The 17,770-nt window shown below is 38.8% G+C and overlaps 1 protein-coding gene across 1 annotated transcript in view; it reads right to left on the reverse strand.

Annotated features, from left to right (window-relative positions):
* Positions 1-2,615: 2,615 nt before the first annotated feature.
* Positions 2,616-17,770, reverse strand: part of MYO3B (myosin IIIB) — a 186,356-nt gene continuing 171,201 nt past the window's right edge. Inside the window, exons 13-16 of the mRNA XM_045066728.1 lie at positions 7,917-8,017; positions 7,496-7,542; positions 6,530-6,703; positions 2,616-3,216 (exon numbers count right to left, since the gene is read on the reverse strand). Of these exons, the coding sequence (XP_044922663.1) occupies positions 6,565-6,703; positions 7,496-7,542; positions 7,917-8,017 (287 nt within the window). The 3' untranslated portion in view covers positions 2,616-3,216; positions 6,530-6,564. The remainder of the gene's footprint in view (positions 3,217-6,529; positions 6,704-7,495; positions 7,543-7,916; positions 8,018-17,770) is intronic.

Here is a 17,770-nt window from a genome sequence, read left to right on the forward strand (position 1 = left end):
GCAAAAAAGACAAGAGTACTTACTATTAGCTCTCCTAACCAACCTTGTACTGAAAAACTTAGCCAGATCAGTCTGGTATTTTGAATAAGGAAAAAAAAAAAAAAAGACTCAAATTCTCTACTTTTCCTTGTATCCACACCCTTTGCAATGTAATGGGACTCTGAAGCCCTTCTTGAATCCGCGCTGGCTTTGTATTTTGCTTTGGTTAAAAGAATATGGCTAAATTGACAATGTGCCATTTCTGAGCCTCAAGAGATATTTTTCTCACTCTCCCTCTCCTCCCTTTGTTTTTCAAAGACTCTCGCACTGCCCCTGGGGATAATAACAAACTGGAGGATGAAATCATGTTGAATAGAACTAAGGTGGCCAAGCTGTCCTTGCTGTGGCCCTAGATATGTAAGAAACCCAGCCAACATCAGCAAAGGTGCTTAGTTGAACTGCAGCTAACCACAGATGCACAAATGGATCCTGGCAAGACTAGTTCAAATCAGCAGATATAGTCATCCAACCACAGACTTGTAAGAATAATTTGGGGTGGTTTATAATGCAGCAAAAACATTATAAAACAGACAGTAGGTCAAGGAAAAAAAAAACAACAACCAAGGTATAAAAGGAAGTATGAAGTATGAAAAAGGAAGAAAATGTCTATAGTTATTTGCAGGGGGTAAAACTATGTAGAAAATCCAAAAATATCTAGCTACATTATTGGAATTAATGACTTAGCAAAGTTGGTGGATCTCAAATACAAAATATCCATTACACTTTCACATAATGGCAATGTCTTAGTCTATTTGGGCTGTCATAACAGAATACTATAGACTGGGTGGCTTAAACAACAGAAATTTATCTCTTACAGTTCTGGAGGTCTGGGAAGTCCAAGATCAAGGTACCAGTAGATTTGGTGTCTTGTGAGCATCTGCTGGTTCATAGATAGGCATCTTTTCGCTGTGTCCTCATGTGGTGGAGGCAAGCCTGGTCTCTGGGGTCTCTTTAAAAGGATACTGATCCCATTCATGAAAGCTGTACTCTCATGGCTTACTTACGTCCCAAAGACCCCACCAACAAATACCATCACATTGGAAATTAGATTTAAGCATATGAATTTTGGGGGGACATAGACATTTAATCTAGAGCAGGCAACCAACAGTTAAAAAACTTAAAAAACACTTCTAAATACTATAAAATTATATATGGTACATACGGATAAAACTAACAAACTATGTGTAAGATTTCACAGATAAAATTATTTGTCATTATTAAGGGAAGAGAAGGAATAACTACATAAATAGAAGGATATACCATGCTTTGGAAAATTCAATCTTGTAGACATGACAATTCCTTCCAAATTGACTTACAGACTCAAGATAATTCCAAAGAAATACCAATAGTTCTTTTTTTCCGTAAGTTGACTATTTGAATCTAAAATATGCAAAGAGCCCAAACTAATCAAGGTTCTCCTATAAAAGAAAAACCATGTTAGAAGACTTGCTCTGTCTTATACCAAAGCCTATTTTGAAAGTATAGGATTTACAGCAAGGATAAAAGGTCAACAGAACAGAATAGAGAATCTGAGAACAGATCCATGATTACTTGATTTATGTAAATGATACTATTTTAGAGCAGTAGAAAAGAGATGTACTTTTCATTAAATGGGCCTTTGACAGCTGAATATCCATTATTAGAAAACATGAAAATTTGTCCTTACCACACAGTATTCACAAAATTGATTCTGGGTGAGCTGAAGATCTAAATGTGAAAGGCAAGACAATAATGCCTCCAGAAAATCCTAAAGGTAAATACTTCTATGACCTTGGGGCTGGACAAGATTTCTTAATAGGCTATAAGAAAGTAGTAATCAAACAGGAAAAGACTGATTAAGTTGTATTATGTTAACATTACAACACTTTTTTTTTTTTTTTTTTAGCACAAGATACCTTAAGGGAATGAAAGGACAAACCACCTAGTGGAGAAAATATTTGCAACACATATAACTAACAACATATAATACATTTCTTCAAATTAAAAGAAAAAACATAGTTAACCCAAATTAAACTAGGCATATCACAAAAGAAGGTATCTAAAATGGCCACTGAAGTATGAAAATGTGCTCAATATCATTATTAATCAGAGATATGTAAGCTAGAAATCAACAGTGAAATTCTAATATATATTCATTGGAGTATCCGTATGAGGACTGAAAATAACAAGAATCGGGGAGAATACAGAATAATGGAAGCTCTTTTATGTCACGGGTGTGACTGTGAATTGGTAAAATCACTTAGGAAAACAGTTTGGTATTACCTACTGAAGTGCAGATATGGGTACCTTAGAATTCTGCCATCTTAATCCTAGGTACACAGCCAACAGATATGCATGAAAGCAGACACCAAGAGACATACAACAATAATAGTAGCAATGTCCAGAATAACCCTAAATTGGAAATAATTCATATTTGTCTATCAAAAGCAGAATGGCTAAGTCAGTTGCTCCGTATTCATATACTGGAATGCTACATAGTTTTGAAAATAAATGAGCTACATTTATATTCCACAACATAGATGAATCTCACAAATAAAACACCAAATAAAAGAAACAAAACCCAAAAGATTATATACTACGTGATTCCATTTATAGAAAGCTCCTAGAACCTAACATAAGAAGCCAAATTTAACTATAGTGTTTAGGGATGTGTGTAAATGGCAAAATTATAAAGAAAACCAAGGAAGTATTTATACCTGAGTCATGGGAATGCTTGCCTTTGGAGAGGTGGGTGATTGGGAATGGATAAAGGGAGACTTCTAGTATGCTGACAATGTTCTAATGGACCCACAGATAGTTTATATATATACTTTCTAATAACCTTCAGCCTGTAGGAGTGGTTACACAGATAACTTGACTGTAGGGGCAGTTATGTAGATACTGATTTTCTGATAACTTATTGAGTTGAGTCTTCTGATTTGTGCCTTTTTCTGTATTTGCATGACATTTAAAAATAAAGTAAGTTAAAGTGGGTGGAGGCATGTCTGCAGATGTACCAAAATGGAAGGAAAATCAGCAGCTCACAACATGAACACCAATGGTTTTGCAATGAAGCTTTTAAAAACTGTGGTATTCCCGGGATGATTTCTGTTTCGTCCAGGGTCAGTTATTTTGTCTTGACAGCATTTTTCACCTTGTTGGTTTTCTTCATGTCAGGTATTCTTGCAGAGATACTATCTAAAGTCAATGACATACAAAAATAGGTGTTTAATTATATAATTTAAAGTTTAAAAGGTAATCAACACAAATTTAAGCATCAAATTATAAGCACTGGAAGAAGGGCAGGGAGAATTGAAATAAATGCACACCTTTCACAGAGGGGGAGAGTAAATATTATTGAAAATGATAAACCAAGAAGATGGAAGCAAATTATTCACAGACGTGATGGAAACCATTCAAAGAATTAGAATTAGAAATAATAAGACATGGTTGTTTCAGTGGGGAGGGACTAAGGTAGGGACAGGGAGAAGAAGATTGATTTCCATTATAAACCCTCTGGACTCTTTGATTTTTGTTTTGTTTTTGCCATATGCATATTACTTTAATAAACTCATAGGACATTTCTGAGATTCCAAGTTGCATCATTCTCATATACTTGATCTAAGAACTGCTTCTTGAGTTCGTGGCATTATGACTAGTCCAAGAGTAACATCTACAATCTGTTGATGGTGTAGCTGGTAGTGAATCCCATTTCTAAAGTACTGTTAGGAGTAAGAGCTGTGGCAAAGACTATTTATTACAGATCTTCTAAATTATAATTTTATAATTATTTGTTTCCTTTTAATTTATTTATGGAAATATTTAATTAGAAACAAGGCAGATAACTATTATATTGTACACAGACAAATGGGAAGTTAGGAACATTTTTACTCAACAGTTTGAAAAACAGCTAATATTAGCAAATCAAAAGTAGAAAAGTCAGTGATAAAAGTAAAACTTCCAAAACAAGGAATATCACCTCATACCAGTCATAATGGTGTGATAAGAAATAGCAAGAGTTGGCAAGGATGTGGAGCAAACGGAACCCTTGTGCACTGTTGCTAAGCATACAAATTGGTGCAAACACTGTGGAAAGAAGTAGGGAGGTTCCTCAAAAAATTAAAAATAGAAATATCCTAAGATCCAGTAATTCCACTACTGGGTATTTACTCAAAGAAAATGAAAACACCAATTCAAAAATATCTATGCAACCCTATGTCTATTGCAGCATTATTTATAATAGCCAGGCTATGGAAGCAACCTATAAATCCACTGATAGATGAATGGGTAAAGAAGAAGTACTGTGTATATGTATGTGTGTGTGTATTATATATATATGTAATGGAATATTACTCACCCATAAAAAAGAATGAGATCTTGGCATTTTGTGACAGCATGGATGGACCTATAGGGGTATTATGCTATGTAAAGTAAGTCAGAGAAATACAGATATTGTATAATTTCATTTACATATGGAATCTAAGAAACAAATAGATGAACAAATGGACAAACAAACATAAAAACAAAAACCAGAAACAGACTAAAAAATATAGGGAAAAAACGGTAGTTGCCAGAGGGGAGGGGTGGCAGGACAGGTGAAATAGGTGAAGAGGATTAGGAGATAACAAACCTCTAGATGGATTGATAGGTTGGCTGGTTGATTGATGGATGGAGGAGAGGAGAGGGAGAGGGAGAGAATTTTAAGCAGACTCCACGCCCAGTGTCTCACAACCCTGAGATTGTAACCTGAGCCAAAATCAAGGATCAGACACTGAACTGACTGAGCTGCCCGGGGCTGGGGGGGCAGACTTCCTGTTTTAAATACTAAGTCACAGAGATGAAAAGCGAAGCACAAGGAATACTGTCAAGTATGCGGTATGGTGAGAGATGGGAACTACACTTAGAGTGGTGAGCACTGCACGAGGCACAGAACTGTCGAATCACTATTTTGTACACCTATGCTATACTCCAAAACAAAAATACTTACCTTAAAATAATGTTAAAAAGCTACATAGACTACATATTTTTTAAACAATGAAGTTCATTTATGTTTCTTCTGCTGTACTTGTATACCTTAATAAACATTACCTTTGGGGTGAATATGTGAGGAAAAAAATCAAGGCTCACTTTTTTAAAAAGTAAAGTTTAACTATTGGATAATTGGATTTTCCTATTTCTTTTTCTTTAAAAGTATAATTTCTGAGATCTTTAGATGCCTCGTTTCAGTATTTTATCTTTGTAAAATGTGTATTAAAATTGTCCTCTCTGTAACTCTGGCTAACAATTTTTTCTATTTTTTCCACTTATTTTTTTCCCCCAAACCTGGGTACTCCCACATGTATGATCTGCCAAATATTTTAAAGCAAAAAAAAAAAAAAAAAAAGAAAGAAAGAAAGAAAGAAAAAAAAATCCGAGAACATCTGTTCTAGAGAAAAGGTCTTGTAGGATTTTTGTTTTTGTTTTTGCTTTTACATCATAGAGCAATCTCACACATTGTTTTGCATGGAGTAGTTGCTCAAGAGATGTTTGTTTTATTGAATCATATTGAGTATTATAATATATGGTATAACATTACTATAATAGAACTAGCCCAACCTGGAGTGAAAAATCAGAGCTTACAGTGTAAGAAAAGTGATTAATCATGAGGAAGGCACAATTGACAGCTACTTTCCTGTCACATATGTAACTAAGTGAAGTCTCACCATTCATGTAAGGCCACTTACTAGATGTCCATTCTGTGCCAGGCACTGTCCTAGTCTCTGCCCACAAAGACAGGCACAAGATAAGATCCTTTCCCAAAAATCACTCACAGCCTCATGGACACCACTGACCGGAGAATGGGAATTTACTAAACCATGTGACATAGACTATGACAGGTCCAAATTTTCTTTCCCTCTAATTTCTTTGTTTTTACTGCGAAGATGATGGAAGTAAAGAGTCAAGTCTTTATCAGCATAATAACTAGCAGGAGAGGGGTTCATCAGCCTTAGATAAAGATTAGGCCTCTCCCCCTAAACACAAAAAATTATCCTGGCCTAGGAGACCTTGAGTGGGGACACGCTCCAGTGGAATTCTGACTCTGGAGAGAGGCCTGAAGCATCTCTCAGAGGAGGTGGGGAGTGCAGGGGAGAAGTGAGGTGAAAAGGGAGGCCTGGATTTTCACAGGGGCAGATTTTGCATGGACTGATGTGGCAGGAAAAATGAATATCATCAGCATTCATGATTGGCTTATTATCCTCTTAGATGCTGAGGGCACGAATGATGCTTATTGCTGTAGTCTAGAAGGATGTTCAGTGTCCCACAGGTACCCATGAGATGAGAAAAGGAAAAAACTGCCCAGTTCAGGTTGCACTGCAGATGTGGGGAGGGCAGTGGAGATTTGAGAAAATGGTTAGGAATCTGAAAATTATTTGGCAAGGCTCAGACCCAGACTATGTGTCCAAAGAAGCTGGCCCCATCACACCTCTTTCTTATTAAATGATAGTCAGTCAATTACCATGATTGTTCTTACCCTGAACAGACTGGGTGGGGGGCAGAAAGTACACCTCAGAGCTGAGCAAAAGATGCTCCTTTTGAGGGTGAGGAAGAAAGGAAAGGGCAGGATGGGTTATCTTCCTCAGGAACAGAGTCCACAGGTGACAAAGATTTGTAATATTCGTCTTCTCCATCAAGCACTTTGATTTGGCTGCAACAAAGAAAAGAGTTTTCAGCAGAAAAAAAAAGGAAAAAGGGTACAGTCATCACTGCAGCAGCTGAAGTTGCATATGAGAACAGGATTGGGTTCCCCCAGCGGGAAGGAAGGACAGCTTAGGGTAGGTAGCTCAGGCTCTCCCAAAACACAGGAACTGAGGTCTGATCCACAAAGCATTTCACCTCAGGGTCACAGGCCGATATTGGGCCCAATTTAGTGGGGTCTGGAAGTTGTGATCAAATTACAATTTGCCTGAATTGACTTGTCTGTCCCTGTTTGGTTCCTTCTAGAGGAGAAAGTTCCCTCCTGTCCTCCTCCAGTTCTCAAACGGGTACCTTACCTATGTCACTATATTCTCTATCGGCATACTAACAAACCAGAAGAGTCCTCTAACCACTGGGGGAGATTTCCCTTTGTGTACCTTTAAGGTCCAGGGGTAGGGTGATGTGGGAACTGGCATATTTGCATTGCATGGAATGCTCTTATTTGTGGGAGAGTCTTATACAGTCTGCTACATCTGCAATTATGAGGGAAACCCCAATTTCCTGGGATAATTGTGAAAAATAACATTTGCCTTTAGGTGACAATTTCAGCCTTTTCGGACAGAATAGATTCAAGTTTTATAAAGCTGCTACTGTGAAAAGTAGTTTCCAATGTCAATAATAGGGGTGATATCCCTATTTGCATATTTTTAGAAGCTTCTCTGAAAAGTTTTGCATTTTCTGTAATATCACAAAGGACCCCTTCTGTTTACAGTTGCTTAGAACTAAGAAGACAGATATTTACCCAAGTTTTCTTGGCTTCCTCTTGCTCCCTTGATATTCTAGAGTTCCCTGTGGAGAGGGCCAAGAACACACAGTCAAAGCAAAGCAGCAAGTCGTTAATTTTTAATTCAAAGTGATTTTGTGTTGAATGCAAGCAGATGCTGATAATATCAGAAGTCACAGCATAATTTTTTTGATCAAAGGGCTCAAGTGAGCCTGATGAAGCATGCATCTTGCTCGTCTTTGATAAACCACATCAATTATTCACCGTGAAGGCAGACATCCTGACATGAAAGCAACAGATAAAGAGCCTAAGCACATGTTCAAGAAGAGAGCATAAGAGAGTGGGGGTGGGGCTGGAGGGGCTGGAACAGGTATTAATAACAGAATTATTAACTGGAAACAAAGCCAGTGAAACGGCTTTATGACCACTTTGAACTCACATTTAACTGGTTATAGTACATGGTGTCCTCAGGGCTACTCAACATTTTGGGCTGCTGACATCTTCGGCGAGGTGTTCGCTGCTTCTGTATAAGACCGTTTTCTGAAATTGCAGCAAGACAGCAAAACTTCACTGTAAACCATTCAAGGTGTTGGGAAAATCAGGTAAAAAACTGCTCTTCACGTAGATGCACTTAGAGGAAACCGTGTCCCGTTTTAACAGGTATGCTAATATTGGCAGAAATGTCATGCTAAGACACATATGCACACACAGGAACTGCTAAGGCTAACCAAGGACCACTATAACTTTGCCTTCGTCGCTCTTATCCAAATCAGCCGTCAAGAGTGACAGAAAGCAAACTGGGTTCGTCCATGCTGGTGAAGCAGAGGTTGGTGGTCAGCCTTTGTAGAGTGTGGAGTGGTAGCTTAGTGCGATAACTCAGGACAACGAAAGCAATCTGGGAGAGTTTGTACCACATCCTACATTGAGGGTTCAAAGACATCTGGAGCACACACACTCCTGGGTAGATGAGAAGCAAACCTTTCAGTGGGATACATTTTGGAGGGAAAATGGCTTGAACCAGTATTTACTGAAATGCTTTGAACAGTACCATTGATCCGTGCAATCTCTGGAAATACAGTGGAAAGGAGAAGGGGAAAAGATAATTGCATGGCTTCACAGAGAAGTCTCTCTGTGTTAGCCCTGATTTCAGAACCCTGGACCAAGAGTGAACTGAAGATTAAGAACTAAGTGTCCAGGGGCACCTTGGTGGCTCAGTGGGTTAAGCCTCTGTCTTTTGGCTTGGGTCATGATCTCAGGGTCCTGGGATCGAGCCCCTCATTGGGATCTCTGCTCAGCAGGGAGCCTGCTTCCCCCTCTCTCTCTGCCTGCCTCTCTGCCTACTTGTGATCTCTCTCTCTCTGTCAGATAAATGAATAAAATCTTTAAAAAATAAAAAGCAAACCACGTGTCCAATGAAGTCATGATTTATTTCCTTTCCAAGCAGATGATTTTCGTGGAATCTGCTGTCCTTTTCACACTATATCTGAATCAGGATTTAGCAGCTCTTCTTGCCAACATACGCGCTTGCGCACGCGTGCACACACACACGCATGCCCCAGAGCTGCCACAGGATATTGTTCACAAATGTGACAGTCTAGAGAAGAGATATAACTTTCTTCTACAAAGTGTATATCATATTCATAAAGTGGAGTTGGAGATTTGTACTTGGAACTATAGCTTGACTTCACTAGAGGTTCCTACTATTTAGGGAAATTTTGGGGGAATTTTCTAAGTGAAGATTGACTCAGCAAGGGGCATTATGAAGAGCAAATCAGCAGTTTCCTAAGTATGAAGTTTTGCATTTGCACTTTTCTCGAACAGGAACATATCTATCTTGAACAAGGTGATTAGAACCATACAGGACTTTAGCAACCATTTATTCTAAACACGCTTTTTTTTTTTTTTTTTTTAAAGAAAACTGAGGCCCACAAATGTTGAATGACTCATTCCAGATGAAGTGGTAGAATGAGGACACAACCCTAGATTCTTATCTCCTGTTCTAGAAGTGTTCTTTTTAAAACTACAGCATATTGTTTTTCTTAACAAGAAACTTTTTTTGTAAGCTAAGGTGTAAGTAAAAGTAAGCTCCATGAAAACATATTATTTAGCATAGCACAATGACGCATTGCTTGCAGAGGACTCCAGTAGCCTTTAAAGGTATCCCTGTCCATATCTTCAGGAAGTCTGTGCAGAAGGCCGGACTCCAGCTCTCATGCTGTCGTTGTCCTCAGAGTAGAAGGAATCCAGGATGGAAATCGGTTCTTTCTGATATTTCCAACATACCTACCTCCTGCTTGCTTTGTGAAGTCCATAAACTGTGATATGGTAGGACACAAAGTCCCTTGTGTCACCTCCTCTGATTTATAGATTAATGAAGAGAAGTGCCTGGAGGTAAGGTTGTTGGGGTGAACACACACTGGAGATCTGACATCTATTTTCCCTTAGACTTCCTAATATTATGGGAATTCCAACCTTGGAAACTCAAAAGGCTGATCTTAATAGTTTCTGAGTTCAGCTGGAGTTCAGCCCAGTTCAGCTGGACTTCATGTAGTGTTTACATTTGATCAGAAGCTTTTATTTATGTTCTCAATTGGGTATGCTTGATATAAGATGTGGTTTTCAACTTTTGCTCTCGATGAACTTGCTGTTCCATGGGTGGGTGTTTTTTCATATTCTTAGAAGGAATTAAGTTATTGGGTAGAATCTTCTCAATTTTAACATTTCTCCCACAAATAAAAAAAAAAACCGACGGTTGGTTTCTGATGGCATCTATACTATACTACAATCTAATGTAAGTTAGTGTCTGATTTAGCATCAAGTTTTAATTTTCATTATTGTAGCTTAAATATCTCCATGTTTCATGATGTTTTACAGAATGCCATAACTTCGAAGCATTTTGCCATTGGAAGAAATATGAGTACCACTGATATGTGATCAATAATAAGCAACCAAATAAATATTTAGGAAATGAATCATTATTTAATAAATGCTGTTGGAACAATTTCATAGTAAGATGCAAAAAGTATAACTTGAATATAGACCTTATAAAATTTATCCTGTATGTAATATAAATATATAAATTTTATAATTTACAAAATTATAAATATTTTTTATTGTGGGGGGAAAAAAGGAAAATAAGACAAGGTCCCTATCTTCAGTCTAGTAGAGAGCACAGGGTCTTAAGAGGTTGAGTGACTTGTCATAAGTTAGTGCTGCTGGACTCCAGTTAGTTTTAAAAAATTCTAAATTGTTTACTTTTCTCAATATGCTTTTTGATTCTCACAGGCCACAATAAATTCCAGATGTGTTATATAGTTAAACATTTTAAATATTCCTATAAAAACCTTAAAGGGAATGAAATGGATTATCTTAACTATGGAAGAAGATATTAATAACAACGATGGGTTCAATTATAATATAAACAAGAAAGTAAAATATTCTATATGATGGACAGTAACAAAACTAAGATGAAAGGAAGTACATTAGAAAGATTATAAAAAAATTTAAAAATATATACACACAGAAGTCTACCAACCATAATGTGGAGAGGAAGGCAAGAGAAATATGGAGACACATTCATACATATTGAAATACAATTAAATGAAATGAGATACTGAAATTGTTTAGCCATCCTGACAAACAGCTTCAACTAAAACAACTACTACTGCTTTTCTATTAATTAGGATAAATTAAAGATCCAAAGACAATATGGGAGTGGCCCTACATACACAGATGAGCCCATAGGCTCCACTTTGCCTGAGAGAATAAATAACAACTTGACAACAAATAACACAGGCTAAGCAATTTGTTCCAAGAAACATGTCCCAGTGAAGGAGACCAGACGGAGAGAAAAAGAATTTATACGAAGATGGATTATGATGACACTTTTGTAGTGGAAAAAAGCTAGAAACATGACAAATATTTAATAATTGGGGAGAAGATAACTCTGGGATATGGACATGATATTCCCATGTTCCCACGAAGGCATCAACAAAGATCAATTAATTTATGCTGTTGAAAGATGAAAATTCAAAATTCAGAAAAAGAAGAAAAAGACAAAACAGCATATATCACATTGATTAAATCTAAGTAGGTGTGCACATTGAGAAGTTTATCGTGAATTTTTTCCTTTAAAAATTAAAAGAAAAAAATTAAAATAAATCAATGAGGCGTGTAGGGCAAAATTATTCTTTCTTTCTGTAGATGAAGAAAGCATAGCTAAGAAAGTTAAATCTCAAAGAGGCAAAGCGGAAGCTAGAACCCCTGTCTTTTGGCTTCCAAGGCAAAAGTTCGTTTCCAAGAGGTATGAAACAATAGGGTATGTGGCAATTTACCTAGTTCATTTGACTTGTTTATGTAGGTAAATGGGTAATTCAAGTTTGAAGATAAACATTAGTCTATGAGTCATTTGAAGACAATGATGTTCATAATCTGAAAGTGGCCTATTTCTGTCTAGCTCACGCAAACGTGTGTAAGCCAAGCGAATGTTCCAGTTTGTAATCCTCTGGGGGTTACCTCCTCTTAACAGTTTTTGAAAGTACATGATGTCATGGATACCATTTGACACACGTCTTTTCCCCTTTCAAGAATCCCTGCACCTTCTTTTCCCCTTGCGTCTTCTGATTTCATATTTGAGACCTGAGCACATCTTTCTCTTAGGAGTTCTGTCCCAGAACCTTATAATAAACTGCAGATAAATTCATTGCAAAATGGAAGACTTGTAAATGGCATCTCAGTCAGGAGCACGGGGTCAGGCATACTTCTGGATCCCCAACCCCAAATCATCACACTGTGTTTGCACAACGGGCTAAGCCCTTGATGGTTCAGTTGCCAGCTTCGTCGCAAAACTTCAAACAGCTGATTTGGAAATTTCATATTTCAATTCTCTTTATTGAACATGCAGGTATCCCCACACTAGAGTTGCCAGATCAAATACAGAACACCCAATTAAATCTGAATTTCAGATAAACAACCAATACTTTTTTTTTAATCTAATAAAACCCTGTGCAATACTCAGGACATACTTGTATTAAAAAGTGATCAGTTGTTCATTTGAAATTCAAATCTAGCTGGGTGTTCTGTATTTTTTTGTTGTTGTTAAATCCGTGCAGCCCTGATTCCAGCACCATTTCAAGTCACAAATAAGGCCTTTTGTTTCCTCAGAGGGTCTCAGAGATGAAGAAGGAAACTATTTCTCACTCTGACCTGCTGAGTTACAGGTATTTTGGCTACAAATGCTCTTCGTCCAGACTGTCCCCTAACAGTTTGTCCCCTAGGGTTTCACTTTTTTTTTTTTAAGATTTTATTTATTTATTTGACAGAGATTACAAATGCAGAGAGAGGAAGGGAAGCAGGCTCCATGCTGAGCAGAGAGCCTGATGCGGGGCTCGATCCCAGGATGCTGGGATCATAACCTGAGCCAAAGGCAGAGGCTTTAACCCACTGAGCCACCCAGGTGCCCCGGGTTTCACTTTTTATCACCCATTACAGATGGTTCATTTTGATCTATTTCCTAACAGGATCATAATGAGGGAAGGACCACCACAAGGGAGGGCAGGATGGGGCATACAGTCCAATTATTCCCCTTCTTAGTGGGGCAGCATGGATTCTGGGCCCCTGAGGAATGGACAGGGAGTGGGCAGGGTTCCTGCAAAGAAAGGGAGAGAGCACACTGGGAGAACCATAGCCCCGCACACACTCCCTGTGGGCCCTCCTCAGGCAGGAATATGTTCTGGGCGGTAAGACTGCTGATCTGATTGCCATTTGTGGATGAGGCATTCCCTTGGTTTTACTTGCCAAGTAAAACATCCCCATGAAGCAAACAGTGTTCGGTGTTCTAGATTTACAAATGGCAAATCCCATATGGGGTTACTAGATATAGCCCTGGGGCACAAAACAGAATTAGAGTTATGCAATTAACTTACAGAGCTCTGTCAAGTCCGTGCATAAAGGGGGTACATCATTTCTATGACCAAAGTTCTCAGGGCGGATGGGGGTGACAGCAGCCTAGCTGTCAGCTGGATAATCTCTCTCCTCCATGACTGCTGACCATGCTGTGTGGTACTCCACTGGACACTTAATGAACTAGCCTCCAATGATTTGACTTGTCTTTTCTGGCCCTATGTCTCTTCCACTTACCACTTCATTTTTATGGATCAAGTCTTGTTTTACAAAGTAGCTTTTCCTTCATTTATTCTCATTTTTGGGAAGGATGACAAACCCCAAAGAGATGACAGAGGCATAGGGAGATCAAGAGATCACACAGCAAGTTAGAAGCAAAGGAGAATTTGGGGTTCCAAATGTCCCAAAGATCATTTTCTTTACGTTATACCAGTAGAAATACTGGTACCCAGGTCAGGACCTAGGCACTGATGTACCCCCCCCCAAAAAAAATCTCTTTGGATTGTTCTAATGTACAGCCCATATTAAATCTTTCCTTACGGATAAGAGCCACATCGGTAGAGTCTGCGATAATCTGCACTACCTTAAAAATGCTGTCTATGGAAGAAGCTTCTCGATGTGTTGTAAACCACTTGCTCCTGATATACCCTGAGGTGCAGGCTGTTTTGGGGATGCCCAGAGCCCTGACAGGGAACAGGAGGGAAGATATTATGCCCTGGGAGTTCAGATTTTCCAATTTAAGTCATGGCATGGAGGATGATAAATCTCTGTGGTTTGGTCCCTTCCTTTTATAGCTAAGGGGTCTAAGTCCGGGGAGCACGGGCCTCTCTCTGGTCTCCCTTCAGAGCCAGGGCTAGCTCAGGTCTTTTGATTCAAAAATCTCAAAGCCCAGGCCGTGGCCTTTACTATGATGCTTGTTCTTTTACAGAGACATTCTTAGAAGTTTTCACCTCGCCCTGTCTAACTTCAGGAGGGACTAAGGAATTCAGTGTGCTTTTGTAAAACACACACACAACCAGAAAGAGAGATTTTCTCCTGGGGTGCATGTAATTCAGATCTTCCTTTCGAAGATGAAAGGAAAGCTACAAATTTTCCCAGTTGCCGTGTTATGTCATGAGCAATCTTCCTCAAAATTGCAAAATTGCTACAAAGAAAACATCTCTGAGTTAAATTAGTGCCTGTGGAAGATGGTGGAGTTATAAACTGTCTACATGGAATTTTCTCCTTACTAGTTAGGGAAGTGGTAATAACTTCCCCTAAAACTATTTTATAGCTCAGGGCTTGGTACACACTTAACAAATAATGAATGAATACACGGTGACCGTTCACTATTCTTGTTAAGATCTGTTCCATCTATGTGGCTCACTCTTTGGTTCTGTCAGTCAGGATATTACTGTCAGGGCTTCCAATAGAAAAAGGGCCTCTCCCTCTCCTATCCTTGGACCCCTCTGGGGAAACTAGCCTACCAAGGGTGGAGATGAAGTCAGCTTCTTAAAAACAAAGTTGATTGTCACTGTTGTATTTTTTTTCTTAATACCCTTTCAAGATTTTTCTAGGAGTATGTATTCATTTTTCTTCTTTCCTCCCCCCCCCTTATAAAGAATTAGTTTATTTATTTGGGGGAGAGAGAGTAGTAGGGGGGATGGAGGGGGTAGGGGCAGAAACAGAGGGAGAAGCAGGCTCTGTGCTGAGCAGGGAGTCCAAGGCAGGGCTCAATCCCAGGACCCTGAGACCCTGACTAAGCCAAAAGCAGACATTTAACCCACTGAGCCATCCAGGTGTCCCTGCGTTCACTTTTCTTAACAACAAAAAATTTACTTGTTATTGCTTTCCCCTCTACTTAACAATAAAGTCATATTTTCCATGATATTAACCTACTTGAAAAATAGTGTATTTCTTTGAGAGTTACATTTTTTTTTTTTTTAAAGATCTGATTTTTTAAGGAATCTCTACACGCCAACATGGGGCTCAAACTTACAATCCTGAGATCAAGAGTTGAATGCTCTACCAACAGAGCCAACCAGGCGTCCGTAGAGCCACATTTTTAAAGTAATAAATGAACATGATGTTCAAATAAATTAAGCACAAGAATCCATCTTTCTTCTCCCCTCTGTGATTCCATCCCCCCAAACAGCAGTAAATCCTGGAACAAGTTACTTGTCTTCCAGATTGGTCTCAATGGAATCATTTCAAATGGTTGTATGGTATTTCATTTAATGGATGATGCATGATTAACCAAAATAATCTCCTATATTCAGCATGAAAGTTGTGTCCAGTGTTTTTCTCTAAGTAGTGCTTTGAGAAACATCTCATGATATGATCTTTGATAATAATCCACATTATTAGTTTCTTAAGATAAATTCCTAGAGGTTGAACAATTGGCTAAAAATTATACATATTTTTAAAAGTCATGATTTATCCCAATTGCCATCCAGAAAGTATGTAGCAAATATCCTTCTACCATCTGAACCTGAGATTTATCCATTTCTGAGGGCCCTCACCAGATGGGACGGCATCCTTAAGATAAAATCTGATAACTGAAGAGGTGAAAAATGGCACCTCATTTGTGTTTTGATTTTCATTTCATTGATTACTTGAGAGGACAGTGTCTGTTTTTCCCCCCTCCCTGTTTATTAGTCATTTGTGTTTCAGGATTGCTTGTGAGCTGAAAGCAGTAGCTAAGTTTCCGGCTGGACCTACCCTGGATGGAATGAGCTTTGCCTGCCTGTTGCGATGGGATGATAGAAGAGACTTCCCACTGGCTACCAGGTGTGGAGACGCCCCTTTTGAAAATGAGCATGTTGTTGGAAAGCATATCTCAACCTTCTGTCATCATCCACCGCTTAAACCATTTTTTGCTATATTCAAGACACCTGTACTATTCGTCATGTAGTATTTTTAAAATCAACTACATTTTTTTTTTTTTTTTACTTAAACACATTAAAAAAAAAATGAATCCTTATTCACTGCTGTGCTAAGTGGAAAGCCAGTGCCATCTGCCATAAACAAAGTAAATCATGAAGTAAATACAATGAAAACAAAAACAGTACTATCACACCTGAACTAGATTCTATTTACCACAGAACGTTCTGGGCTTCTTTAAAAGGTTTGATAAAAGGAGAGGTAAGTGTAAGAGGAATTTAAAACCTATTAATACAGTCACGATTTTCTCCTTAATATGAAGAATTTAAACCAGAACTGAAAAAGGAGTAACTTTCTTTTACACAATCAGTGTTATTTAAGGTCACATTCAGACACCATCTAAAATCAACTTGCAGACCACTAGAGGACCGTGTCCCACACTTTGAGAACTATCGGTGTTGTGAAAGAAAAAAAACCCAGCAGGTTTAGAAAAACTGGAGTCTGAATTCCACCTCTAGCACTTACTAGAGGTCTGACTTGGTGATGATGATCACCCAATTAAGGTTGTGGTGAAGATGACAGATAACACACGAAAAGAGAAAACCTGGCACCCAAGGCAGAGGAGGTGCTCCTAAAGGGTTTGCCCAATTCTGGTTATATGGGGGGTGGTTCTCTACCCTGGCTGCATGTTAGAGTCCTCTGAAGAACTTTATAAAAAGTACAAATGCCTTAGACTCACCCCTGGATGTTAGTCAAGTTAGTCATTCAGTTAGTCAAAGGTAGAGCTCTGCTTTTAAACACAGCGCCACCCCTTCCCCCATCCCTTTCCAGAAGATTTTAACTTGTAGCCAGCTTTGGAAAAACTAAGGACTTAAACCTCTCCTAAAAGCTTAGATTGATTTCACAGATCAGCTAGCCATCATCTGTGGGGCGCCAGGGGTGGGAGGGGGTGGTCGAGAAGTTTCAGTTGGGCTGGAGAAATTGTGGGGAAGGGACAGCAGCTCCCGGAGGACTACTAGCACTGTGAGGTATTCACTTTGTGCCGGAAGCCACGTCAGATGGCTTGAGCTTAAAGCTATGGACACTGGGAAAATCATTTTTCATATCCCAAGAGAATAGTTTTGTCGACCAAAGGAACATTATCTCTGGTGTCCAGAGGGTATGATGCTGCCCAGTGCTCTCTGGCAGGTTTTGGTGTGAATGAATGACAGAGCTGAAAAGCCATTCTGCCCTACTAAACTCTTTTTAAGTCAAACATAACATAGGGCAAAAGCGCTGGAGTGTCGGGAGGGTTGAAACAAGTAAAAAATGTTTAGAAGGCACAAGCTTAGAATCGGTAATATGGATTCAGCAATGGGTTGCTGTTGGTTTCTTTCTTTCTGCTTTATGTTTCCTGGTCAGCCTACTCAGAATGCTCGCATCATGTCCCATCGCTCTGTTTTTAGGAGTTTTTAAACTGCTTATTCTGAGCTCTCGCAATGTTCCCTTCCAGCCACGCGTCTTCCCGTGGGGATGACTGACTTCATCTGT

Source organism: Mustela putorius, unplaced genomic scaffold (genome assembly GCF_011764305.1).
Source record: "Mustela putorius furo isolate JIRA1106 unplaced genomic scaffold, ASM1176430v1.1 tig00003869_pilon_pilon_pilon, whole genome shotgun sequence".
NCBI classification, from domain to species: Eukaryota; Metazoa; Chordata; class Mammalia; order Carnivora; family Mustelidae; genus Mustela; species Mustela putorius.